Source organism: Apium graveolens, chromosome 4 (assembly GCF_009905375.1).
Source record: "Apium graveolens cultivar Ventura chromosome 4, ASM990537v1, whole genome shotgun sequence".
In the NCBI taxonomy this organism is placed as follows: Eukaryota; Viridiplantae; Streptophyta; class Magnoliopsida; order Apiales; family Apiaceae; genus Apium; species Apium graveolens.
In genome coordinates, this window is record NC_133650.1 from 142,948,221 (window position 1) to 142,975,475 (window position 27,255).

General features: G+C 31.5%; 2 protein-coding genes across 2 annotated transcripts in view; both read right to left on the reverse strand.

Annotated features, from left to right (window-relative positions):
* Positions 1-6,451: 6,451 nt before the first annotated feature.
* Positions 6,452-16,873, reverse strand: LOC141720325 (oxysterol-binding protein-related protein 1C-like). The gene is made up of 10 exons (XM_074522681.1): positions 16,157-16,873; positions 15,706-16,062; positions 12,603-12,702; positions 9,979-10,418; positions 9,475-9,630; positions 9,130-9,297; positions 8,920-9,060; positions 7,731-7,958; positions 7,469-7,582; positions 6,452-6,804 (listed from the first exon to the last, which is right to left on the reverse strand). Exons 1-10 carry the CDS (start codon positions 16,520-16,522, stop codon positions 6,637-6,639), a joined length of 2,238 nt encoding a protein of 745 aa, XP_074378782.1. The 5' UTR covers positions 16,523-16,873; the 3' UTR covers positions 6,452-6,636.
* A 4,715-nt stretch (positions 16,874-21,588) lies between these two features.
* LOC141720328 (biotin--protein ligase 2-like) overlaps positions 21,589-27,255 on the reverse strand; it is an 8,618-nt gene continuing 2,951 nt past the window's right edge. Inside the window, exons 7-10 of the mRNA XM_074522684.1 lie at positions 26,534-26,579; positions 26,014-26,086; positions 22,691-22,767; positions 21,589-21,865 (exon numbers count right to left, since the gene is read on the reverse strand). Coding sequence (XP_074378785.1) covers positions 21,823-21,865; positions 22,691-22,767; positions 26,014-26,086; positions 26,534-26,579 — 239 coding nt within the window. The 3' untranslated portion in view covers positions 21,589-21,822. The remainder of the gene's footprint in view (positions 21,866-22,690; positions 22,768-26,013; positions 26,087-26,533; positions 26,580-27,255) is intronic.

Sequence of the window (27,255 nt, forward strand, 5' to 3'; positions counted from 1 at the left end):
ATACTTACAATTGGCCTTCCTATCTGCATATCCTCTAGTAGTCAACATGACTTATAATTTCCCTCAACATTTAAGAATTTATATCTCAAATTCAGAGACTGAAATGTGCTACAACACTAGACTTATTTCTAAGTAAAGCTACACCATCAACGGATAGCCAAAATGGTCTTATCCGTTGAGGCTACAAACACTAGATTTCTACTTAAGTGTTTTGTTAAACAAATCATCAAACTAATGCACATATATTCCTAACAGGAGTAAATAAAATGTTGCTTTATATTATTTATTTAAAGTCGTTTTTTTAATTTTCATACTTTAACTTATATTATATCTCCTTCTATATATTAAAAGAGAATTAGGGATAAATTGAGACATTTTAATGGCGGTAAAATTACAATGTTGCCCTTTTATGTTGGAAAACTAAAAAAATGTCATTCCTCGCACAGTTTTTGTTAAAAACAGGTATATTGTTGTATCTACTAAACCCCAAATCTTCTGCTCAAAAACTTCAGGTCACTACCATTGTGCTACATATATTCTTGAGTTTACATTAAAAATTTCATGAGATGAGCTACATCCTTTTTTTTAACAAATTCTTTTTTTTATTACATTTAATTTTTTGAGTAAATAAAATATTAGTTTATATTATTTACGTGTCTCCTTTTCATTTAGTTTTTGTAGTTTTATTATAAAATTTTAAAATTTTCATCACTTCATATTTTTTTCACTCACTTCACATTTAAAAATTCTCTTAGTCAACCTCGATAATTTTTTATATATTTTATTAAATAATTATTTAAAAAAACATTATTTAAAAAATTATAATAATTTTAAAATAATCTATAATTTTATTGATCAACTTTTTTACATTATGATATACTATGTATTTTTAATTTGTCATTCATTTAAATTACAAATAAATTTAAATATGATTTGATATTAAAAATATGAGATATAATCAATGATTTTATGTATAATGAATTAGTAGACTGTTTTTTATTTAAAAAATATACTAAAAATATATTTTAAAAAAAATTATTATTCCCTACATCTCATGCATCCCCGCGAGAATCCCCGTTCCAGCTGGTATCGGTGATAAAAAAAATTTTGTTTAGGATTCAAAAAAAAAAGGAAGTAAGACAATTTAATGAAAAGTTAAAATAATCATTTATCGTATTCAAAAATTATTTTTGTATAGATGTAAATTCGTTTAAAATAATATTTCAATATATATACGGACTCTTACGCTAGTATATAATTATATAAAGTATTTTAATTTAGTGGCCTAAGACTAACGGGGGCTTTAGTCCCACTGGAATGTCCCTGAGTCACTGAATTTCCCTAATTTCATAGGGGTTCCCCCTAGAGGGTAGCTCCTGAGTTTTCGTAATTTCATATGGGGACTCAAATTCTACAAAATCAAATAAAATACCAGGACGAAGAGAGTAGGATTTTTAACATACACCTTTGTTTTTATCTCTCCTCAAATATTACAAACACGAAGTGAACAACATCTACGCTACACTAGGGTCTCTGAAGGAATGCAGTAATCCTCCAAAAGGGAATTGACATAATCTTGAATTTGTTTTGTTTGTGAACGGCAAGGGATAGACCGGATCAATATCAGATAATGATTATATATATGTACCACATAGATAGCACTTTATGGACGGTGAGGATAGACCGGATCAACATAATCTTGAATTTCTTTTGTTTGTGGACGGCGGGGATAGATCGGATTAATATCATATGATAACTATATATGTGTATCACATAGATTGCCCTTTATGGACGGCGGGGATAGACCGGATCAATATAAGATGATAACTATACATATGTACCATATAGATAGCCCTCATATGTCATAGGTGTGCACACTGGGTTCAAGTTGGTCGGGTTACGAAATTTTAACAACTCAATCTAATTAAATCCAGTTTGTAATTTTTTCAAACCAACTCATAAAATATAAATTTATAATCTAAATCATTTAACATACTATCTTATTTTTTTTCTTTTCTTTTATAAATGTTTAATTCGGGTTTACCGTTTTTCAATCTAAACATGTTTGTTTTAAAAAAATTCGGTTGAAATTAGGTGAAATAGTGCCAGTTTGAATTAGTTTAGTCGGTTTAACTCGAACGGTGCCCGGCGATAGGTAATAATACTAATGACAACCGACTTTCCCCACGTCTTTGTACACTTTGAAAATCTTTTCTAAGCAACACTTCAAATTCACCAACGGTAATGTGCTAAACATAATATCCAAATTCACTAACGGTACTGTGCTAAATATAATAACACTAAAAAACATTTGTATACAAATATTAATAATTACTAGTTAATAAGGAACAGGTGTGTTAGTAAATAACTCCAAAATTAGGTCAAAAATAATAATAAAAAAAAAAAGTTAAAAACAAGCAAGTGGCCATAACCACTAAAGAGGTCATGCCACTTTAACTGTAATAGCTCCGATGTAATATTAAAGAAAGAAAAAGAGAAGGTGTTTCAATTTTAACTAGCATAATAACCCGTGTCTCGCACGGCTCATTTTCTAGATTTTTTTTTACACCATAAAATTATATTAGTAAAATTCTTGATCATTTTTTTATTAATAAATATTATATAACGTTTAAAATATATCAAATACAAGTTGAGTATCTATCAATGTGTATGACTTTCATATAAAACATTAATAACGGTCATTACTTTTTTAATATATCTCATTAATCATAATACATATTTTCTTGTTTGTATCGTGTAATTTGTATTTACTAAATTAGTACTAGCAGGTAATCATTATACGTGTAAAATAAAAAGATTGAAGTTAATCCATCAAATATTGTCAATATGTTTATAAAAAGAAACTAAAGATTAATATATATATATATATATATTGCAGAGTCGAGTAAATTTTTTGAGTTTTGATTAAATAAACCCGGAGTAATGAGATATATTATTACTAAAGTCATTACTAATTTACAATTTTCTTGTTTAATTTAAAAGGATTAGTAATGTATAATTAAAGTGGTCAAGAACTGCAATCGTAATATTCAAGAAAATAGAATTTACACTACAATTATTATAAGTTAATTTTTTAAGAAAAATGTTATTTTTTTAAATTCAACGTTTATGTTGATTTAATATCATTCCTAATGTCTTAATTCATTAATTAAAGTTGATATCGGTTGTGTACTTAACTTTTAATCCTCCATATAATACAAAGTTAATTTTATAAGATTTTAGATAATTGTCAATTCATAAATTAAAATTGACATAATCTATTTAATTTTTAATACATTGAAAAAAAACTTAAATTTAATTGATCATTCTTATTTTCAGAACATAAAAGATTTTTGTTATTTTCTTCTAGTATATACATCAATAACTCTGAAATACAGCCCGCAAGGGTTGGCTCAGTTGGTTGAAAAGATGATAATTATCCTCTTGGTCACAGGTTCGAATCTCACGGAAGGTTAATTTATGATTATTCCTCCTGAACCAGAGTTTGTCGCTTAAATGCGGTTTATCTTGGTTTACGTGGTTTGCAGGCTATTGTGTGAGACCGTGTGGTTTATCCGGTGCGCGCCTGAAGGGTGGTGGCTGCGGGTTCCCTACGATATTTATTTATATGCTAGATATCTTGGTCATGTATATATCTAATTGTTATTTAGTAAATTACTCAAATAACATGTATTTATGATTATTCAAAAGTTATAATTATCTAATAAATAAATTACAATTATTTATATATCGTAGTCGTATTAGCACTGACAATCAAACAATATTTGTTTAAGTTTTTTTTTCAAGAATCTGAAGATAAATTTGTACTAATATCATTATTCAAATCATTTTGAAGTTTCTTTCATTCATGATTCTAATATTTCTTTTTATAGTAACTTGATAACATTGTATATTATTTTTCTAAAATTAATATTTTCAATTTGATAAATTTTTTTAAATATTAGTTGAACTTGTTAATCCTTTCAAAATATCAATTAATTTTAATTTTTTTTATTTAGATAGCATAACATGGATTAAATCAAATAGTATAATACATTATAGTTTTAACATTTTTTCAAATAATTCAAAATAGTTGTACAATACTTTTCAACACTAAATATTTTTTTTGTAAATTTATTATTGCTAATTTTAAATATATATTTTTTCAAAATATTGAATTCTATAATTTTTCTTATATATATATATTTGAGTTAAGTTCTATTGAGTCCTAGTTTTTAGTGGAGTATGCGAGTCCGTATATGTTCTACAAGTAAAATAATATAAAAGATTTTGTAAAACGTATTATAATGTAAATCATATTTTATAAATATCACTATTTTAATAAATATCTTACAAATCTCATACATTTGACAAGTTGAATATTGCATAACATATAATTTTATAGAACATAATCAGTTTGAAGAACATACGTATTCACGTTGTAAAACACGTAAATATTCAACTTGTTGGACATTAATGATATAACACCATAACACACGTTTATATCATGTAGTTTATTATTTTAGTTTTTAAATTATTAGAAACATAAAACCTGAACCATTAGATTGGATTGTAATATAAAGTTAGGATTTTGGATCCCAGAACTCCACGAAAAATAGGGACTTTATATACGTGATTACTTATAATAACCATATCAAATTGAATAATATAAAATTTAGGATTTTCTCATAAATATATCTTTAATTAAATTATGCAATAAATAAACTATTTTTTTTTATGAAAAGGCATCAAATGTCTTACCATTTTTCAATAACATGTTAATGAAAATTATTAATTTTACTTTATAGTTGTAGTTTAGTTTTTTCTAAAGAGAATGAAAAAAATAGGATTTTAAGAGCACTTCTTTATAAATTCACCATTATTGAATAATATTATAAACCTAATTTTTTTAAAGTGAAACATTAATTGATAAATCGATTTAGTATATCTTCGTAGTTTTAGCGGAGCTTGTGACATCTCATGTCAAATTTTGAATATATTTAAATATTGGGTCAAGTACCAGATGTAATAATGTAAAACCGGTTAGTAATTTCGATACATAATATCAATTGACTTGATCGTATAAAGACCTCAAAAATATTAATTTTTATTAATATAAGATATTATAAAATTTATCCTTATTGGTAAGATATTCTCGTCGAGCTCGTAATTTAAATTTATTAAACCTAGATAGTGATGATGTAGTTTTGGCTGGATCATGTAGTCAAATTTCGAGTATTTTTTCAAAATAGGTAAAATTCTGATTTTGAAGTTAGTAATTTGGATACATATTATCAATTGACTTGATTCTATAAAGACCTCAAGTATATTAATTTTTACCAACATAAGATATCACAAAACTTTTTTTTGTTGGTAAGATTTTCTAGTCGAACTCGTAATTTAAATTAAACATAGGTAGTGACGTGGTATTTACAAACATGTCATTTAGTCAAATTTCGAGTATCTTTTGAAAAATAGGTCAAATTCTAATTTTAAATTGGAAATAAATCGAAATACGCTAATTATAACTTATCTAAATATGTAGTACACATATATATTATTTATATAAGTATATTTCTTTTCAACATATAAAAAAATTAACTACATGTACAATTTATTTTTTATTAAAAATATATATTAAAAATGTATGAGACATATTTTTCAAATTAAAAATTGTTTAATAAATAAGGGTATTATCCGTTTATATACTATGCTTGACTTTTAATCTCAAATTCAATTGTTCAAAACTAACTCTACAAGTATTTTAGTAATCATATTTAAAGTTAAATAAATTATCGCTATTTACGACACTTACATATTATGTGTATGATAAAAAACTTAAGTAACAATGTAGCGTAGTGGTAAGGAGATGTGCTTGTGAATGTAAAGACTTGGTTCAATTCCTCACAACAACCTCTTTTATATAAATTTAAAATACAAGGGGTAAATTAGTCATTTCAATAAGACTTTTTAATATCATAATATTATCATCATGTTCTCTTATTATATATAGAAGAGATTGCTCCGATATAACATTAAATAAAAAAGAGATGGTCAAATCAGTTTCGACCCTAATGGCTCCAATACAACATTAAAGAAAAAAGAGAAAAACCAATGCACAAGGGGTATACTCAATAAGCCTGTAGTCTGACACATGCAAAATTAAAGACAATATTCATCAAAAACTAGACAAATTGGCAAATAATGAGCACACATTATTTATCAAACATTCATCTATCTTGCCCATTTCTGGCTTCAGATTCCAATTTTCCCTACCATATTTTACTAATAAAGAATATCAATGGATACAAAAATTTTAATTGCAATATATTTTGAGCATTTTCTTTCTATGCGCAACTATTTTTATTGCAGTAAATTCACAAGAACTAGATCCAGCTGCCACCACTAGTTTAACCAGAACAGGGCCACCTAATTGGGACCAGAAACACAATTATCTAATATTACCTGTTAATACCTCTTCATTTTAATTTCTTACAGGGTCTGTGACGATGACATGTCAAATTTAGCAGCTGCTGTATCTACTCTCTGTGGCTCACATCAAATTTGGTAGCCCCACTATCTATATTTCTATAAAAATATACAAAAATAGAGAATGTTGTAAATGCTGGAAATTACTTAGTCTGCCACCTGATCAGAAAATGTTTGACCGAAAATATCTGGACATGAATCCCAGGTTCCATGTTCCCTTGCTTCCCAATATCCACCAATATACTCGTAAGAGTCACTTCCTTTGCCCTTGGCAAACCACTGTGGCTTCCAACCCCTCTCCTGCATTTTACGAGCCTAAATTCCAGCGAAAGAATCTTCTATCAGTTCCCAATAGTTAGGAAGTAACTCATATTGCAATTCAATGCAAAATCTAGAGTTGCAAGATAAGATGCATACATACTTATCAAAATAGCTAGATAACAACATGTGCACATTATTATTTTATTAAAAAATTTCATGTTGTAATTTTTTGTTGGCGACAAAGGGGAAATTTTACAACTGTTATAAAACAAATAAGTTTCGAAAAAAGATTAGAAACCAGTCAGTTGATAACTGATGTAATACAATTACAAGTTCAAAGCAAAAGCATTAGACTATGTGGGTTGTACGCTGTTCATGAAATAAAATAAGTCTTTGGAAGTACAATTTTTGCAGCTCCATATGGTCAACTCTGGTTAAGATGGGACTATGGAAATTTATTGTTATGTAAGAAAATAGAATGATAGAAAAAGGCTGAATTCTAGGTAATTATTTCATCCTGTAATTTGAAAAAATTTAACAAAAGGGCACCAACAGTTTTAAATATATGTGCAATATGATAGAAAATTGAGTAAGAGGCCAATACCATAAAACTGGCACTTAAAAGCACTTAAAAAGTAATACACACCAATTATATACCCCATTATCCATCTATCACCGATTAGCTACAAACTCTAAAAGAAGACAAAATATATTTTACCTGCCGCTGTCGCTGCTCTAATCTCAGCTTTTCAGCATTTGCCATTTCATACTCCCCATTTTCTAGGCATCTCTGATCTGGTCTTAGCCTTGAATCTGTTGGCGGCAGCTGGTCCTGAGATCAAGAAAGATATAGTTGAGCATGCAAAAGAATTTGCAAAGTTTTTAATTTATCGAATAGCTCCTGCACATCAAAGTTCCAGTCCGGAATGATAAATTACAAAACAAACATCATTTGGAACATGACTTGAATAGAAAAGTACCCTCAATCCAGGGGTGATCTCATTCAGTGTGATAGCAAAGCGTGTCAAATTATATCTAGTCGGGAACTTAGAAGGTTTGCTTCGCTTCCAAAGCAAATGAGCTTCTGACTTATTAAACCTATTTCCTTTACCAGAGGAGTCTCCATCCACATAATGCATGCTCTCATCCCACTTCCCAAACAAAGTGGCAACTGTCTTTCCATTCATATCTTGGACACTTCCTTGCACCTACCAAACAATCAAATTCAAATTTCATAAGTATCTAAACACGAAGGCCTATATACATAGACAAGACAGAATGGTAAAAAGATTGTTGAGAGGTTATAATCTAATGAAACATGCCAACTTCTATAAAGTAAAAGTAAAACTACGGAACCATGTTATCTATAATCTTCAGAAATATGTACATTATCTACAGCACATATTCTATAATATGTGCTATAGATATCACTTTACACTATAAAATAGATTGTTGAAGTATCTTAGATTAAGTACTGCAGCATAATGTTCTATATATATTATAATTATATTAGCAAGATACTTGCAATTAGAATATACTACAGCAAAGCCGCTACTTCAGATTTCTGGTTGTGTATTTTCTATGTGTTTGATCAGTTATTTGTAATTTATTGCTGACTGACATTTAAGGGTAATTAATTTGTGTACCGCCCACTACATGGAAACTCATACTTGGGCCAGGAAACACCATGTTCGGCTTAAAAGCAAGAAGATGCTTCAACATTGACAAGCACAAGAACAATTTTAAAAACTCCAGGGAAAAAACTACATGCTTGGGAAATCAAGAAAGAGAACTCTTAAAAGATGCATAAAAGTCTAAAATGTGGATGACAAAGACCCAAACAGATATGTTTTCAAACTTTTGCTTCCCCAAACTACCCCCTCATAATGCACATGCAATCCTGTCCTAACATTCATAAAAGACGAAGTTCCATGATCCTAATACAGTCCAGAATCAAGAGTTGTGGAAACATAAAAACTAAAGCTTCAGTCCATATGCCCACCAATTCTTCCTCACACCTTTAAAGCTTCCTTTTGGCGAGGACAAAATTTAATAAACCTTTGGAAAAGTTCATTACCCTATTTAATAAATCAAATTACATGAACTGAGTGTGTGAGTGTGTTTGTGTGTGTGTGATATATATATATATATAGAGAGAGAGAGAGAGACCTGATGAGGATTCCGATCCATAATAGACTGTTCCTTAAACTTAAGCTTACATGAATAGTTACTGCTTCCCTGTATCCGCATTGTGCCATAGTGGTCAAGATATAGCTTCCCCAAAATAAGATTGTATATGGAAGTTGTGACCTGACAAGCAGAAGTTCATCTTTAATCGAACAAAACAAGATTAAAACATAAGAACCATTTTAATAATACCTTACTCCACTGAAGAACTTCACCATCATCAAATTCCAGGGTCAAGATACCAACAGGTTCGAGCTGAATTGAGCGACCCCAGAATTTACTTTTTAAATTGCTTTCACCCCAAAATTTCCAACCAGTACCCTCACAGTGGCAAGCTACAATCACTGGATGGTGACTAACCTATGTCACGAGCTACAAAGTTAATATATATTATATAATTCAAACGTCAAAATTTAGTAAGAAATAGTAAACGAGAATTAGGCATTGCTCCCTGTCTCTGCACAATGGCAGGAATAATAATAAATATAGCTGACTGTACAAATTGAAATCCACATTAATCAAGCTATAATAATCTACCTTTTCGGAGAAAAACCGAAGGCCTTTATCAGGAAAGTCAGCCTCATATGTCTCCCCCAGTAATGGATTGAACGGTTTGCAACTTCTTCCTTCAGTAGAAGCATAACCAGAAACTGCAAATGCAGCTACATTTAGGATCCTCATAAGGCTGCTACCCTGATATGAATTAGAAGAATGATGAATCATAATTTAACAAGGAATGATTAATTAAAACTAAAGAATCCAAGTCAATTTATAGACTGTACTCCGATTTAATAAAAATCGTACGCTCAGCAAATAACAAGGTGCAATATTAGGTATCCAAGCAGTTTGCATTCATCCACTGTACTATTACACATAGAAGCAAAATCTAAGTGATTCACAGACAGGTTTTACACACTCTTCGAACCACCGAGCAATTATGGCAAATGATAGATTAGTAGGCTACTTAAATGTCCTGCAGCAACGTATGATGTGTCTTAAAAAAACAGGGAAATGTTGCAAAATCTCGTAAAGTAAACTTACCCTTTTGCCCCATTCATATGCCCGATCAAGAAGATAAGAGTATTCGAGATCTTCATAACACTTTTGTAGAGAGGAGAGAGGCTCATTAAAGTACACTGGAAGGCAAACTTTAGTAAGATCTTTCCCTATATTGTCTTTAATCATGGACCACAGACTTACACTCTTTTCCTTTTCCACTGGATCTGGCAATTTCTTACGCCGCTTGACTTTAGGGAAAGTAGCACCTGCAGACCTAATTGAAGGGCCAATGGCATCTAACTCTGAGCTAATTTCTTCATCTGATGAAAAAGATGATGGTAGATAGTCAGACCCACTGCTCCTGAATGAATTTGATGAAAGATAATCTTGAGTGTCAAAGAAGGCAATGTCTTCTTCATCTGTCTCTTCCTCCACATTGTCCACTCTTTCATTATCATCTTCAGATTCACTTGCACTTCCCTCTGGATGTAGACGGGTTTACGTTAAAATGAATAGACAAAAATAACAATGACGCATATGGTAAAAAAATGCACCAAAGAAGCAATAATATTACAAATTCCAGGACCGATCATTCCTGATGCACAGCTATGAACCAGTGATTGCTTGCATGAAAATTCTACAGGCTAAAAAATCTCAATCAAAAGCCATTTCTCCCTCATCAATTGCAAAATATACAGTGAGTAGAATAAGGCTACAAGGTTCAAATTCGTCGAAAAATTTAAAGAATACTTGCGGCATAATTTACAAGTAATTACACCAAGTCACCAACCACATACTAACAGAATACAACACTATTTATAGTTTCTGATTGTATACAAAAAACAATGATATTAAAAATTAACATCCAAGAGTAAATACTGATATTTGGAATTCTTGCAAATGGAATCCTCCATGAAGTAAGTTATAGAACAAACCATCACATCTGTGACATAATTAAACCACCAAAGAAAATCCTACAACCCCATGTCCCCACATAAAAAAATAAAGAAAGTTGTTCATTATAGAAGAGAAAAAAGGTTGGCAGGATAAGAACATTCAAAAGACATAACGATAATTCGTGTAAGTAGGATAAAATAAGTCAAAAATGACATAGACACATCATGACTAATGAGTCATCGTGATACAGCTGACCGAAGGCACTTGAAGACATACTCAAAGACTTACAACATTTATTCTTTTAACATACATATACAAGAGCAGTTTGTTCCCGAAATCTTTGATAAAACACTATATACCAAGTAGATTTATTTGCATGTTGAATTCCCTAGAGATCCAACATATTGACTTTAGTAGTCCTTTTTATCTTGCAGTCGCATAACTTAAAAAAATTTTGCAATTTACAAACCCTTACACTAAATATGTTAAATGTCAAATATCAGCGTGAAAGCTAAAGGTTAATTAAGTAATTTTACACATTTATTTGTTAAAATATACATGTTGAAAATATGCTTAGTATTTTAAGTTTTAAAATATCTAAATAATTGGTCAAATTTTACCAAGTTCGTAAGGTTTATAGTTATTAGATTTTAAATGTAACAGAATTTTAGGAAGATATAATATATTCAGCTAGGATATTGTTTTTATGTAAGATCACTAAAAATGAATAATATACATATTTTTAGATGTCAATATTATTTGTTTTACAAGCATCCTACTTCTCTATATTTATTACGTTCTATAACCTACAATATAATACTCCCTCCGTCCCTTTCAATTGTTTACATTTTTTAGAGAGTGCCCGACACGCATTTTAAGGTGCATATAAAGTATAATTCTATAAATTTTTTTTACTATTTTGTTTTTCTGAATGAAAATTAAAACATACAATTTTTATTCAGAAAAAGAAAATTGTAAAAATAAGTTACATAACTATACTTTTTATGCACCTTAAAATGCGTGTCTGACACTTGCTCAGAAATGTAAACAATTGGAAGGAACTGAGGGAGTATATATAATTTATATGGAGGGAAGAAACAGTCAAATGAAGATGGGAAAAGAGAGCTTGAGTGGAAAGGAAACCACCAACTTGAACATTCCAACAAACTTAATGTCCGGAAACTAACAACTCGAACCTTCTAACACCGTTCATGTTTGTTGAAACGATAAGAATCTATATCAGCTTCGCTGGCTAAAGATGAATTCAAAGAGTTGCATGTATTACAGTATTATTTACTTTGGAAAACAATGCCAGAGGTGCGCTTGGTTTTTAACCTGGCATCGTTTTTTAGCTGATTAGTTTCACCTCCATTGCCAGGAAAAGAAAATGTTGCACTTCACAATATTCAACATTGTGTAACCATCAATGATGTTAAATACTTATCTCTAAAAATGACTTGAGCAACTACAGTGCCCGAATCGCCATATTAAGATTCATCACATGAATATGTAAATATATAACGAACTGAGGTAATAGTTACAAAGCATTTTACTGTTTAGCTACATTGAATTAGCTAGTAAATAATCAGAGAGGATAAAACCTACGAATATCAAGTTTAAACGAATCATATGATTTTATTTTAAAAAAGAATATTTAAGATAAAACAAATTCTAAAACACCTTAAAGATTATATAATAGGTAAATATTATGTCTCGGTAAGTTGGTACTGGATTTCGTGAAAAAAATGTTTTATAACTTGTAAGCTTACCACTATATTTTTCCACCGGAAATCTAGAGGACTGTCCAACCTCTTTCATTTTTCTTTGAGTTTCATCAACTACTGTGTTCTCCAAATCAACCTTGTCAGTCTACACAACACAACAGAATCAACAACGAAATTTTCAGAAGTCAGCAATATTTTAAGAACTTGATAATGTAAAAGTAATTCATAGTGCAATTTAATCATAATTGGGCATCTTTGATCAAGAGAACACATGAGGCGGGTAAGAACCAAGCCACAAGTTTGCAAAAAGAAACATACTTCAAGATAAAATGTTCTTTTTTCTTCAAAATTAAGAACTAACTTTTTAGGTATTACTTGCTCATGTATGATAAATTTAGACAATCATACCCAAACAATATCTATCTAGAATTACTTAAGTGAGCGAAAATTCCGTTAAGAGTACTAACTCATAAACAATCATCTTACACAATGAGGAGCAATTTTAAACGGATGCAAAAGAGAACAAATCATAATATGGGGGCAAAAATTGGTTGTCCTGTGATATAACAATTATGACATAAATTACATAAACAAATAGTGACAGATAAAGATTATTTTGGCTTGTTAGTAGGATTGTGGAGTAATTTAGATTCTCAAGGAGTGCAATGATTCACCCTGCTAACTGGACTATGATTCTCAATCCAATCAATCAAATTGTCCATCCAAAACACTAACACATGGGATAAAGGTTCCAATTCCTGTTAACTATGTTCATTAATTATAAATCTAACGTCCCCTGAATCTCTAGAGATTAGACAATCTTTCAGCATTAGTAACTAGTATCCGCTGCAGATGTTGGGCAGCTGGAACAAGAAACCTTTATAGATATATACCCAGTTTTAGAAAATATAAGATAAAGATTATAAATAAGGCCCTATTTTTAGAAGGCTACAAAATAATTCATCCACTAATATAACACCCTGGTAAAAACATGTAAAACTTAAGATAATAACAATTAGCATCTTATTTCTAATTTCTGAGTATCTGATGGCAACTGCACTATTGTAGCATGTGAAAGAAAATTTCATGTTTGAGCTCCCGTTCTGGGTAATATAACAATAAAGCACACAATCACATGGGCGTGTATTGATTCTCATGCCGCTTCAGTTTTTTGATATACCAACAAGTAAACAATCATTTCTAAAAAAGTGTAATTTTTCATGTCAAAAAAGTAATCATTTTCCCAGCCAAGTCGCAACAATTTTATTTGCCACCATGGTAACCACAAACACCCTTGCATGGAAAAATCAAATTAGACATTAAAGGATGTCGTTCTTTCGGTTTTATTCTCAAATTGACACTAGTAAGCTTTACTAAACATTCACCATGTAACATTTCAACTGAAACATATAGAACACTTTGTTAAGAACTGAAGTCCAAGTACTTTTCCAAATTAAGATTTTTTGGGGGCCATGGTGGGCATGTAGATGCCCAAATTATATATATCTGGGCAAGGATTATGGGCTTATTAAGCTCATGGTTTAGGATAGACCCTACTATGTGATATTCAACTGTGAGTCTGTGATATCCTGTATACTACTTTACTCTATTTTCCATATACCACAATTTCAAAAGGAAGAATTTGCAACATTTGTTGAGTAGTGGAGGTAGAGGTTGTGGATTCCTGAAGAGTGCGCAGGTATTGAGTGAGAATTTCTTTCTAGAGTTGCCCTTATTCCAGAATGGTAGAGTACTGTGCTGGATATTCTGCTTTACTCGAAAGATTGACAGCATCCCTAGTAACAGCAGCACCAAAAATGTCCACACTTATTTCATTAAGTATACTAAATATATAAATACTCTATTTGTCCATATACCACAATTTCAAAAGATATCATAACCTTCACATTCCATTAAGTATACTAAATATATAAATAATATCTACTAGCTTATAAACCATGCAATACATGTGTTTCTTTTAATAATATAATAATTGTTTTCTGACACATTTGTTTTTATAGATATTTTGTTTAATTTAATATGTATTTTACTCCATGTTAATTACCTTCCATAATGTAATTGATATAAATAATTTATATTGGTTAAAATTGTATATTTATGATAAAATTGTATTACTAATATAATATTAATGATAATAATCCTTGTTTAACAAGACCCCGTTTAGTATTGGTGTTGACAACAACAAGCAGGTAAAAAACTATTTAGCAAAATTTTAAAAGCAGATTTTTTTTTCTGAAAAGTGTTTACTGCCTAAAAGATGCTTTTAGAGAAAGTAGTCCCCCATGCTTTTGGAATAAACTGATTTTCAGGTTTTGCATGAAGCAACTAATGATTTAAGTATCAAATCTCACCAAAAAAATTATTTTTTTAATTTTATAACAAAAAATATGCGCAAATAAAATATGTTACCAAATTAACTTTTGCAACAACACTTTTTCCTACCAGCACTTCTTTTATAACAACAATCTTACCGGTAATCCCAAAAATTTAGAGTAATATAAAATCTTAATTTAACTCTATTGTTGACGGAATTCAAACCTTACACCTTTAGTCGAGTAGTTTAAATATGGAATATTCCTTAGCATAAGATCCAACAGTCATTATCCAAATATCTAAAGGTCGTTATTCTTTTTATGGCTGAACCATGTTGAACCAAACTGCAAACAATTATACACATGTTTGCTTATAAATCAAGACACATGTGTGGTTGATATGATGATTTAGACTTATTCTTATGTGAATTAATGCTAAAACTAAATTAGTTTCATCTTAAAAGTTGTTTGCTCTGAAAAACCATTTAACAGTATATTTTCAACACGAACTCATGACTAATACTTTCATTCAATTACTTCAAAAAAATGTATATACATAGGTTTGGGCAATCTTCAAACAAAGAAATACCCTTCCAACTAATTATCTATACAGATAAATGGTATAAGGTCAAGAGACACCCTACTAAGTACAAGGCAGAAGAAGAAAAAAAATACTAAACAAGCAATGTTGCTGCAGAACAAGTTATTCAAGGGATGGAGTGAACAGTAGGTTGTGAAGCATTCTGTGCAGAAGATACTGAAGAAGAATTCTGAAATCGAATAGCATGATTGTTTCTATTAGTCATTTTGTGTACCTCTAAATGTCGCAGTGTGTCAATCATTAGCCAGTGCTTCTGCCGAAGAAGAATAAGTTGATTTTGCAACAACGCAAACTCATTCCTCATAATTTGTTCGCTATCCTGGATAGCTTCCTCACTGACACCCTCTTCCAAGAGACGCCGCCGTAACTTGTCAGTTGAAAGTGTGATATTGTCGATGGGAGACATCAATTGAGTATTAGACATTCGGGGGAACATGCCCTTGACAGCATGCAATGCTTCAAGCCATTGGTGGCAATCCTCGTGAGTTTCTGCTCTCAAATGCAGCCTCTTAGTTCCCGTAAATATAGAAAATCTTTTGTCATCTGACCTGCTTTCTCGGATTGATGAAACCTGAAATACAGCAAACAAATAGAATTCAAAAAAGATGCAAGAATCACAAGAAAAGTAGAGGGTATATATGGAAAGCAGAAAATGAAAAGAGGACCTTGAGATGAACTTGGGCAACAGGCGTGGAATCGTGAATTTGACAGGCAGAGGAGGAATGAGTAGGCTTCTTACTCCTGGAGATTCGCTTATGGGAATCATCACCAATAATCCTAAAGCCCTTAAAAGTGTCCTCATCAATACCAATCTTACGATGACCGTGAATTTTATAATACGAAACAACACCGTCTTGGAGAATAAACCACCTAGCCTTCCATCCTTTACCATAATTAACCCATTTTTGTAAAACACCACAAATGCCATTACCAATGAAAATATCATTTAATTTAGTGTCCATTTCGGAACTGGAGGAGGGTGATTTAGAGAGGCTTTTAAGCGATGTGATGAAACGGAGGAGATTGCGCATAATAATCAGGAGGAGGTTAATGTGGTCATTGGATTGCGTGCTGCGATTGTCATGATGACCATTTATTGATTTATTAGAGGATTGATGGCGATTGTGTAGGGGGGAGAAAACGTAACGGATAAATGATGGATAGATATGTATGTGTGCGTGCGTGTTTAAGTATGTTTAGAATGTTTGAATGAGAGAGAGCAGGGGAATCGGAGGTATGAAGAAAAGGATACCTACCGGGTTGTTGGGACAAAGTGAAGGGGAGGGTTACAGAAATGTTTAAATAAGGGGGGAAACAATGAAGCGTTTTGTGATGTCTTCATGTGCTCAAAATTTATGATATAACGCCCGCCATCTTTGTTGTCCCAAATTTCACTTTTCCATTTAAATACCCCCTTAATATCATTTTTTTAATTATTGCTCCTAAATTTTACTTGAAAACGGCGATTCGGGTTATATTTTCAAAATAGACGAAAAACGCAGTTTCGTGTTGAGTTTTTTTATCATAATTTTTTTTATAAATAAAAGAAAAACACAGTTTCGTTTTGTGTTTTTGTGTAAAAACGTGGTTTCAAATTGTGTTTTTGATTAAAAAAACCATTTCATAAATTGTTTCGGTAAAAAACGCAGTCTCGCCTTGAGTTTGTGGATATAAAAACGGCGTTTTAAACCGAGTTTTTCGGAGTTTGCAATACCACCCCATATTAATGAAGTTTTTTATATCAAAATTAAATATCACAAAGTTTTGATATATTTTTTAAATATAATTTGAATACATCAAAATTTTAAAGAATCTTTTAAAATCTAAATTGAATACTTTCAATTTTTAAAATTCATATTAAATAACTCTTAAATTCAAGAATGCTAAAATATCATTTAAAATCCTTTAAAAAATATTCGCAGAGATGGCAACAGGTCGAGATCAATTATTTTAAAATTCAAAATGAAATATTTTCAAGTTATTCAAATGTAAATTCGTCGAGTTTTAGGATCAGATTTCTTGGTGTTCAAAATTACAAATATAATAATACACTCAAGTTCAATATCAGTGTACAAGCTACATCTATACAATAACAAAATATAAAAAAATATTAATAAGTAATTAAACATAATATATTACACTGATTAACATAAACAGTGAAATTTAAGACATGTTAATAAATAATATTTAGTAATATATCATAAATAAAATACTATATCTTCAATAAAAAAATGAATTGTGAAAGGGAGATATAATTCACTACATAAGAATTGACTTTTAATTTAATACTACTTAAATAATAAAATAAAAATGTGTAAATCATATCTAAAATACATATTCTTATAGGCAAAATTTGTTTAAAAAATGAGTCAATTGAAATTAAATTGGGCAAAAAGATGAAGAAATAGGTTTTATATTGAAATGCACGAGTGGAGGATGCGCTCTAGAGATAGGACGCGCGCTCATTGGGTGAAATAAGTGATATAAGCTATTTGGATGTGATATTACAATGCAAGGAGAAGTGTGTGCATTTTATAAGGCGATGACGCATTCTATCCTGAGGAGGTGCATGGTTTTGAATTTTTTTGGATAGTTGTGTTTGTTTTCATCAAGGATAAGTCAAATAAGAAAAATTTCAGGATAAGGCAAAGGGTTTATCCTCGCTCAGTATAAGGCAACGGGATTGTCCTCGCTGCAAAGGGCTTGTCTTCGCTCAGGACATGGCAAAAGGACTTATCCTCACAGATGAGATATTAATTTATTTGAGATCTCCTAACTTTGTTATATGCCAATTGCCTTTTAAGAATGTCATGAAAGATCCTTTTACTTGAACATTCAGCTTTTTTATGAGGAATATTAGATATTTTAAACTTTTGACAGTAGGAGTGAAACTTCCAACTCCCTTTAAGCCCATAGATACCTTTGTCAAGGTTTTATATCCTTCTTTCAAGATGTGATGCAGAGGCCATATTTTACCAATTCCTCCGTTGTAGTCAAACACATAGTCTTTCAGGCAGTTTGGAAGTAAAATACCGTTCTCTAACTTCATGAATTTCATCATGATGAAGATTGATATGAGAGGACTCATTTATGTCAACTAGATACAAAGCTGATTGCAGACTGATTTTGTCTTCTTTGCCTTAGCCTTCTTAATTGCGTTTTATTCTATTTGCATCTCAACTTCCAATTTTATAGCTGGCTTCATTTGAGTTGTAAGTTGTAGAGAAATTAACCCATTTTAACAACTCAATATGTTTACTTTATGTCCAGGAAGGATTTGAATCTTTTCTCTCCCTCTGTAGATGCAAGCCATCACATCTCGAAGTACTCTGTCCTGAGTGGACTTAAGTCTTGGAAAATGCAATTTTCCTGATGGCTTCTTACCCTTCAAATCATACTTTCTAGCAGGAGATCCCTTTGTGAGACTCAGTTTTGAACACTCAGAAGTGAGCACTTTCAGTATTAAAGTTCCTCCACCTGACTGATTATAATCAGGCATAATAACAGACTTCTCCCCCTTTTTGTTAGCAGCAAGGGTTGTGAGGTGCACCTGAAGATTTGAGAAGTTGTTGCAACATCTCAGGCTGAAGAACCATTTGCTTGTTAATGAAATTCATTTTGATTTCCAAGAGTTCTAGAAGTGATATTCTCTTTGTTTAGCTTGTGCTGAATCTGATCCATTTTATAAAAGAGAAACCTTGATTTCTAACTCTTGCTTGACTGATGGTTTGCATTCATGGACTTCAACCATCACATCTTTGAGATCTTGATGTTGTTGCAAAAACTGCAGTTTGTGCAGTGTGAGATTTACCTGAAGAATTTGCAACATTTGTTGAGTACTAGAGATTATGGATTCCTAAAGAGTGCGCGGGTAGCGGGTATTGAGTGAGCGTTTCTTTCTGAAGTTGCCCTTATTCCAGAATGGTAGAGTACTGTGCTGGATATTCTGCTTTACTTGAAAGATTGACAGCATCCCTGATAACACCAACATCAAAAATGTCCATACTTATTTCAGTTGTATTCTTAGTGTGTTCACTCCCTTCCCTCAATCTTAGAAGAGTTAGAACAATTGTTTGATCATCTGCACTAATTGTTGGAGCTCTTAATTGAGATGGTTTAGACTCCACTAAAATAATTAGTGCAGAACCACTTATCAATGGTTCAGTGATAGTCGTTGATGGGACAATTGGAGTTATCAACGGCTGTGCTGTAAAGTTAGCCTTTGATGGACTAACACTTATCGACGGCTGAGAGATAGTCATTGATAAAGAAAATGAGATAGCAGTCGAAGTTGTCACAAGAGTAGAATTTGTGAATATTGATGATATTTTTAAGGGTACAGATTCAATACTAGTGAATGACAGAAATGACTGATGCTCCCACAAATCATATAAAAGATGATAAGTATCAGTTTCAGAGATGGAGAAACAGTACGGGAAGTTGATATTAAATCAACATCCATGTGAGAAGTTGGTGAGCTGTGTATTGTTGTTTCAAATATAATTTGCAAAGAGTAGGGCTGTGACTCCACATTTACAGGAGTTACGTCAATCTGACTTTGAGAATGCACATGCTAAACAATTGTAATGGTTTGTGCTGTGTTTATACCATTTGTATCCTTTGAGGTTTACACTTCTTATGTTTCATGGTTGAGTTTTGGATATCAGTGTCACTCCCACTCTTTTGTTGTGTTCCTGATCGGGTATTTTGTTCAATAGTGATATTCTTTTGGAGGATACCACCGGGAATGAGTTAATTACCATCTCAATGCTTTTGTCCTTTTGAGAAGGCAAGATATGGCTTATCTGAGTTAGTACATTCTCATCATCTCCTACCTAATTTTTGGGTTTTTTGTATGTACACCATTTCCCTCACCAATCTCGCCTCCAATCACACTCCTCTCAGGTATTGCAGTAGATATTACAACAAATGTCTTTTGAGAGACACCTGAGATTGGATATTTTGACTTGGATTTCGAGACTTTTGATCTTGTTGCGGGGATAGGAACTTGATGGGATCCAGTTTCAACCTCAAGAACAATAATTGAAGATAAAGAAGTGAGAGATTGAAAAGGAGTAAAATCAATCGACTATTTCACAAAATGAATCGACACTAAAACGCTAGCAAACATAACCACCAAATAAATTGTGCAATTTTTTTGGGAGAATGTGATATGCAGATTTGAAATCCTACGCATCCTTGTCACTAATAATGGGCGACAGTTTACCAATGAAGAATTTAAGGAGTACTTTAGTGACAACATAAAATGTTGGCCAAAAATACCCTTCTAATAAGTATTTATAAGTTAGGTATTACTAATATGCATTTAACAAACGGGTAATTTGTGTTAAAAAGATTTAAAAAAATTAAAAAAAATATAGTGGAGATACGCATTCACGAAATGCATATCACCCTTTGACTTTTGGTGATACGCATTTCTCGCGCATTAAAAAAATGCGTATCTCGTGTTCTGTTATTCCTTTTCTCAAAAACTTATTATGCGGGTATTTTTGGCCATAAACTTCAAAAGTGATATCCTTGTTATAATTTTTTAAAAAAAAAGATATTTTTGACCATGACCCATGATATTAGTACATGTAAGATTTAACTTTCCCCCCACCCGCCAAAAGCACAGTTCACATGAGAGAGAAAAAAAAGTCTTACTACCCACAAACCCTGCCAATATAACACATGCTAGTGTTTGGATCACAACATTCTGCAGTTGGTGCCCATATCAAAAGAAAAGGGAATCTTGAAAACCTAATTGAAACTATCAACAGAAACAAACCCCACATATCTTGACTATATAACAATGATAAGCCGGAACACTTTGGCCACCGAACGGGAGTAATGGAAAACAAAGATGCTCTCATTATTGAGCATGCCTATCCGCACATGATACATTATTTAAACCAGAGAATTTAAAATCAATCATTGCTATCGAAGTAAGCAACTAAAGACAAAAGAGGAAAAGCCATTCTCCACAAGTTGGCAATGACCAAGACAACACACTTGAAACTGATTGACAAATTAGGTAGATCATTATTAGATAAACATGAAAGAAACAGAACTTTAGTAGCAGCTGTACAAGAAACTGTAAACATCACAAACTTAAACTAATTAATATATATATATGTATGTGTATATATATCTATATATATATAAGTAAAAATTATGTACTTGACCAGAGCTCGTTAAAAAGATGGTACATAACTAAGAGCAGTATAAATTTGACCACGTACAAAACAAGATAAAAGAATGGTAATACATCCTTGCTAATAAACATAATGAAGTTTTGGTGGTTCTGAATTAATTTTCCAAGGAATCTTTCTTATGCCAGTTTCCTTCTGATAAGGCCTTTGAAGAAGTCAAAACTGTATAACATGGTAAACAAACTCCATTACTTGTACAGACTAGTGTGAAGAAGATGTGTGTATATAAACTGCTTTAAAAGTAAGAAGTTATATTTATTGAACATGTTTGAAGTTGGCTTATAAATTACAATTAGAGTAGCCAGAACTACTAATGCTAAGTATTAAAAGTTTCTTTCAATATGCTATTTAGCATTTAAGACGCTTAAAAATTCATACCGAAAAACAAAATATACTACTATACTATAAACTTTCTGGAGCCTGGAAAGCTATATCATGGAAGCAGCAGGATGGAAAACTCATGCTGTTAAATTTACATTTTCAATACGTGTATGAACTACATAAATCCTTATTCCATACAATATTCTCGTGCAGCTGCATCACGCAAATGAGGCAACTAGAAGGCCTTAAATGTGCATGAACATGCATTTCTAATTCCCTAATCACAGGTACAACACAGGCCAAACAACTACTGCAACGCAGGCCAACAAACTAGAAGCCAGACGCACAAAAAAAGAAAGAAATGAGAGCTTATAAAAGTTGATAACAGAACTACACAAATAAATATAGAAGGCTGAGACAAGATAAATGATGCCTAAATAATCCTACGTGTCACTTGATGATTGGCATCAGTATCATTTGAACTATATTTCCAACCCAGCAAATCAATAGCTATTTATCTAAAAGAATTTAATACTGATTGAGACACTTCATATAGTAATTATAGTAAATATCAAGTAAACATCACAGATGTATTACAATGTTTGCAACACAAATATGCAGGCTTTTATGCAAGTCGTGTCTCTATAAGAAATAAAATATGATTACCTATTGCCGTCTGGGTGAAGCTCACACATTTGATTATCATCACCAACAGCTAATAAATATCCAGACGATGTCAAACCCTGAAACAGAGAAATACTTAGATTCTTATCGCACTACTTATATATCGGTAGCACTCATAAATAACACCTTTACATAGCAGACATTCTTGGCAAAAAAATTCTTGGTGTGAAAATTAGTATCTAAATGTAATTTTATGTAAGATTCTATGGTGCTCTTTATTTTTCTTTATATAAGAGTATTCTTCATGGAGCAATGACCTATATATATTACTAATCGGAAACTTGTCCACATTATAGAGCGGACTTTTATTTGTTGTCAGATTACTATCAAGGACAGTACTCGACAACAAAGACATACATTTGCTAATCAGAAATCATTATGCTGTATTTGTTGTCAAAAAACAAAGACGGCATACTGTCATGTTACTGTTTGGTAACATGACATTATGCTGTTATATAAAGAAATCAGATCACCCTCCTGTTACCTTTTCGTACATACTTGTTTGTGCAAGGTAGCAATTTTTCCTAAATCTTCTTTTCTAGATTACCTAAAGAGGTGAAGCATTCTAATGATGAAAAAAAACCATGGAACTGAAAATTAGGTAGCACTCCCTAATTCAATTAAACATTTCTATAATGCCTATATTTGAAAAAGGTCAAGTTATAGATCTAATGTAATTAATACACTTTCCGGAGCAAAATCTCTGTTTGTTATAACTGTGTCAGTTGCTTCTATTAAATAATCTATGTACGAATAAAAAAATTGAAGTCATGCATTACTTAAAATGTAATGCCTGGAGTTGTGATAATTAGAATATACTTTTTCTCTTCTAATACCTTTATGTTCTGATTGGTTGGGATAAATGAAAATGGAGGGAACCGAATGAAATTTGAACTATTTTGTAGCTAAATGTAAAAACAAATTCATTCCTTACACCACTCCCGCAACTCCTTTCCTATTTACCCAAACTACAGCTCGAACCCCCCAATTTGTGAAGAAATGCTCCATTCTTCATCATATACCCATTTTCTACCAAAATATCATCATAGAAAATTTGCTCCCTCCAACTTTTTTCAAGTCTTCCCTTCTACCTCCTATTGTTTACTTTTGATTTCACTTATTTCATTCCATTCACCCCAACCAAAGACAACATCAGCGTTCAAAGATAGCTAACCTTCTGTACATATAGAAATAGTGGATACATGATAGAAGAAAGAGATGTTAGGATGATTAGGAATTTTTAGAGGTTCCTTTGTGGTAAAATTGGTCTCTCAAAACTCTGACTATCCAAGAATAAGTTTAAGCTCTTGCATACTGCCTTATGCATAAAGCGGGTACTCACTGCGTACTTGTGCGGGAAATTGGGTAAGCTTCAAATGCGGCAAGGGAACTGGTTGCTACAGAAAAAACTCTGTGCATAACTAAGATAAGACCACAGATGGAATAAATTCAGAAGCTCACAAATTTAGAGCTTAACAAAATAATCAACAAATGCCAAGGCTAGAATCTCGGCCCAATAAGGGTAAGCCCAAACAAAGTTCTAAACCTTCACAAGTGATCATATCATCAATGCAATAGATCTTATGACAAAGCAGGACTTTGATACAGGGTTCAAAATATCAAACACGTCCTATTGATACTTCATGAAGTCTTCTTACAAATGAAAAAGTAAAAGCTGACGAAAGATTAGAGTATGAGAAACACAAATAGTTTGAGAAAAAGTGTGCACTTCTCAGGGATATGAAGAATTAAAGAAGATTCTGGGTGAAGTGAAATTAACAACAGAAAAAGCATCAACGAATTACTCTGGAAGTATCCATTGATTATTGCTAGTAGCTTAGTTCTCACTTCTCCGGTAGGAAGTTTAATATTTAAATACATTAGAGGTAACTACCAGTGGCGGAGGCGCGTGTTGACCACCGGAGACACGTGCCCCCGCTGGATTAAAAATAATATTTTTATGTAAAATTCACAAATAATGTAGTAATATTACAACTTTTTAACCTTGTGCCCCCACTTCCCAACTCCTCAAAACCTTATTTCCATTTATTTTATTTTTATCAACTATATATATTTTGTTAGATTTATAAATTTTATTATATTTTTTTGCTTTGACCTACTGAAATAAAAATAATAAAAATATATTTGTATGAAGTATATATCTCATACATACTCTTAAAGTATATTTATTTTGATATTGAATGGAAAACTTAAAATTTTAAGTCCAATATGTGATCTTTTTGTAAAAATAAGCAAATTTTATTAGATAATTTAAATATACGATATTTTAGTTGTTTCGTACCCTGTACATTTAATTATAATTTTTACGTAGTAATTATGCGGTACTGGGAAGTAAACTTCCGGGTTCCGCCACAGGTAACTAGGTTTTGCTAGATTGCTTGTGTGATATTTCTGTATTGGTGAAAGTAGACGGTTTCCAAAGTTAGGGACTTATTACTAATTACTTAGCAATGCTACATGCTTTTTAGGGATCTTAAATCACCAGCAATCCACCCTTCTGCAACCTTAATTTGTCTGGCACCTAGGCCCTTTGCTAGGTGCAATCTGTAGGCTTCCTAGTTCCTATTGCATTTACTGTATTTGGTTAATTCTCTAATTTGACATATTGCATTTTTCAGTTAAATCCAATCAACTTATATTATCTAATTTATTCGCTTATGAGCCCTTAATTTATGTTGCAGTCATGGACAATTACAAAAATTCAATTACTCAAACACACTTATTATCTTATTACCTTTAATGTGGGTAGACTTTCATGTGATTTCCAATCACCTCGTCTTATTTTCTTCATTTATGCTATTTGAGACGAATAAACCTGAAATAAGGTCTTAAGTGCCATCTACATGCCTGTTTCTTCTGTCAAATGTCATTTTTGAAATGGCTCCTGCTGCAGCTACAGATTCTTCACATCCCATCCAACCCAGAGGTCCTTTCCCCTTTCCCATTCATAGTTCTTTTTTTTTTGTTTCAATTTGTTGCACTATGTTCATTTCATCATTTACCATATATAACTCCTTGCGTATATTGTGTTTAGTTTGTAGATCCATATCATTCATAGTTTTTTTTTAATTTTGTTTCAATTTGCTGCACATTGTTTACTTCATCATTTACCATATATAACTCCTTGTGTATATTATGTTTAGTTGGTAGATCCATATCATTTCAGTTAAACATTTCTCTGTGCCATTAGAGAGCATAATTTCTGCTATGCTATTATAATTACGTATAATTAATATATTTGTAAATGTATGCAAGAAATCCTCAACTAAATGCATGTAACTCACCTGAACAGTAACCACGCTCTGTCTTCCCTGGTCCTTGTCATCATTCTTTTCCTCTACAATGACCCTCTGACCACTGCATGCATTCATCAAAGTGTCATTTATCATAAACCTCAATCAAACATTTGTAAACAAGTACCGTTCCTGTTAGAAATTACAATTTTGAATTATTTGTATGTATATTAAATCATTTTCTTTCAGTGATGAGAGTATGTGACGTTCAATTATTGTGGAACAAATATTTAATGCATTAGGCATAAATGCCTATCACTTAAGGCCATAAAGAGACTTCCTAACCTAGCATAGCCTAGACATTCCTAATTAGATATGTCATTTTAAAAAATGTTCAAGCATCTTATGACTGACATATCTGTTAAGCAGTCGACTCTCACAACTCACAAGTGCTAAACTTACATAACATATACATTGGAATTGTGTGCCTGCTTCTTTAGAAATTAAAGAAACCTAAAATTATATAATGCAAGCACCATGCTGAACTATTAGATTGTATACTAGTTTATACCTGTGTAGCCATGTCTTATAGTATAGCTCTTCAAGAGGTTTAAATCCTGGAAGATAGCAAGCAAAACATTCAATGTATGCTAATTAATGTATAAAAGTTTCAGAATTGTTCATTACTTTCAGACAATATGCAGCTACTAGCTATCTCACAAAGTAACTCAAGCATTTAAGATAGACTTATACCAAGTGACACTCACACGAGCCTTGTGTTCAAATCAAATCCTAAGACTTTTAAAACCATATACGCTACATCCAACTATATAACAATATACTCAAATCAACTATGGTTAAATATTAGACCAGTATATCTAATTACCTATGAATCTAATAACACATATTTCAGGTCATGCGACTATGTCAGACCTCTAACAAAGTACTTTTTACTAAAATCCTTCCTATAGCCTAATCTGATACATAAGTGAGTTACCTTAATACAAGTCTATGCATATATTAAAATGTGCGCATAATTTAATGATACAAATTATCAGTTCTCAGTGGAATATATGACATTCAATATCATCATTTCGGTTTTGCAAAAAAAATCGAATTTATTATAGCAAATTGCTACTACTTTTAGGTAATATTTTCGGTTCTGCAAAAAAAATTAAATTTATTATAGCAAATTGCTACTACCTTTAGGTAATATTTTAATAAACACACCAATTGATAGAGTTTGTCAAAAAAGAGATATTTTAAACATCTAGGAAAATAAATGACAATGAT

Bases quoted from the DNA above. Each gene is read 5' to 3' on its own strand.
- LOC141720325 (XM_074522681.1), bottom strand. From the start codon at position 16,522: ATGCGCAATCTCCTCCGTTTCATCACATCGCTTAAAAGCCTCTCTAAA. The intron at 16,063-16,156 runs GTCCTCTTTTCA...GCTGTATTTCAG, and splicing joins TTGCCCAAGTTCATCTCAAG to GTTTCATCAATCCGAGAAAG. The intron at 6,805-7,468 runs GTAAAATATATT...GCTGGAATTTAG, and splicing joins TAGAGCAGCGACAGCGGCAG to GCTCGTAAAATGCAGGAGAG.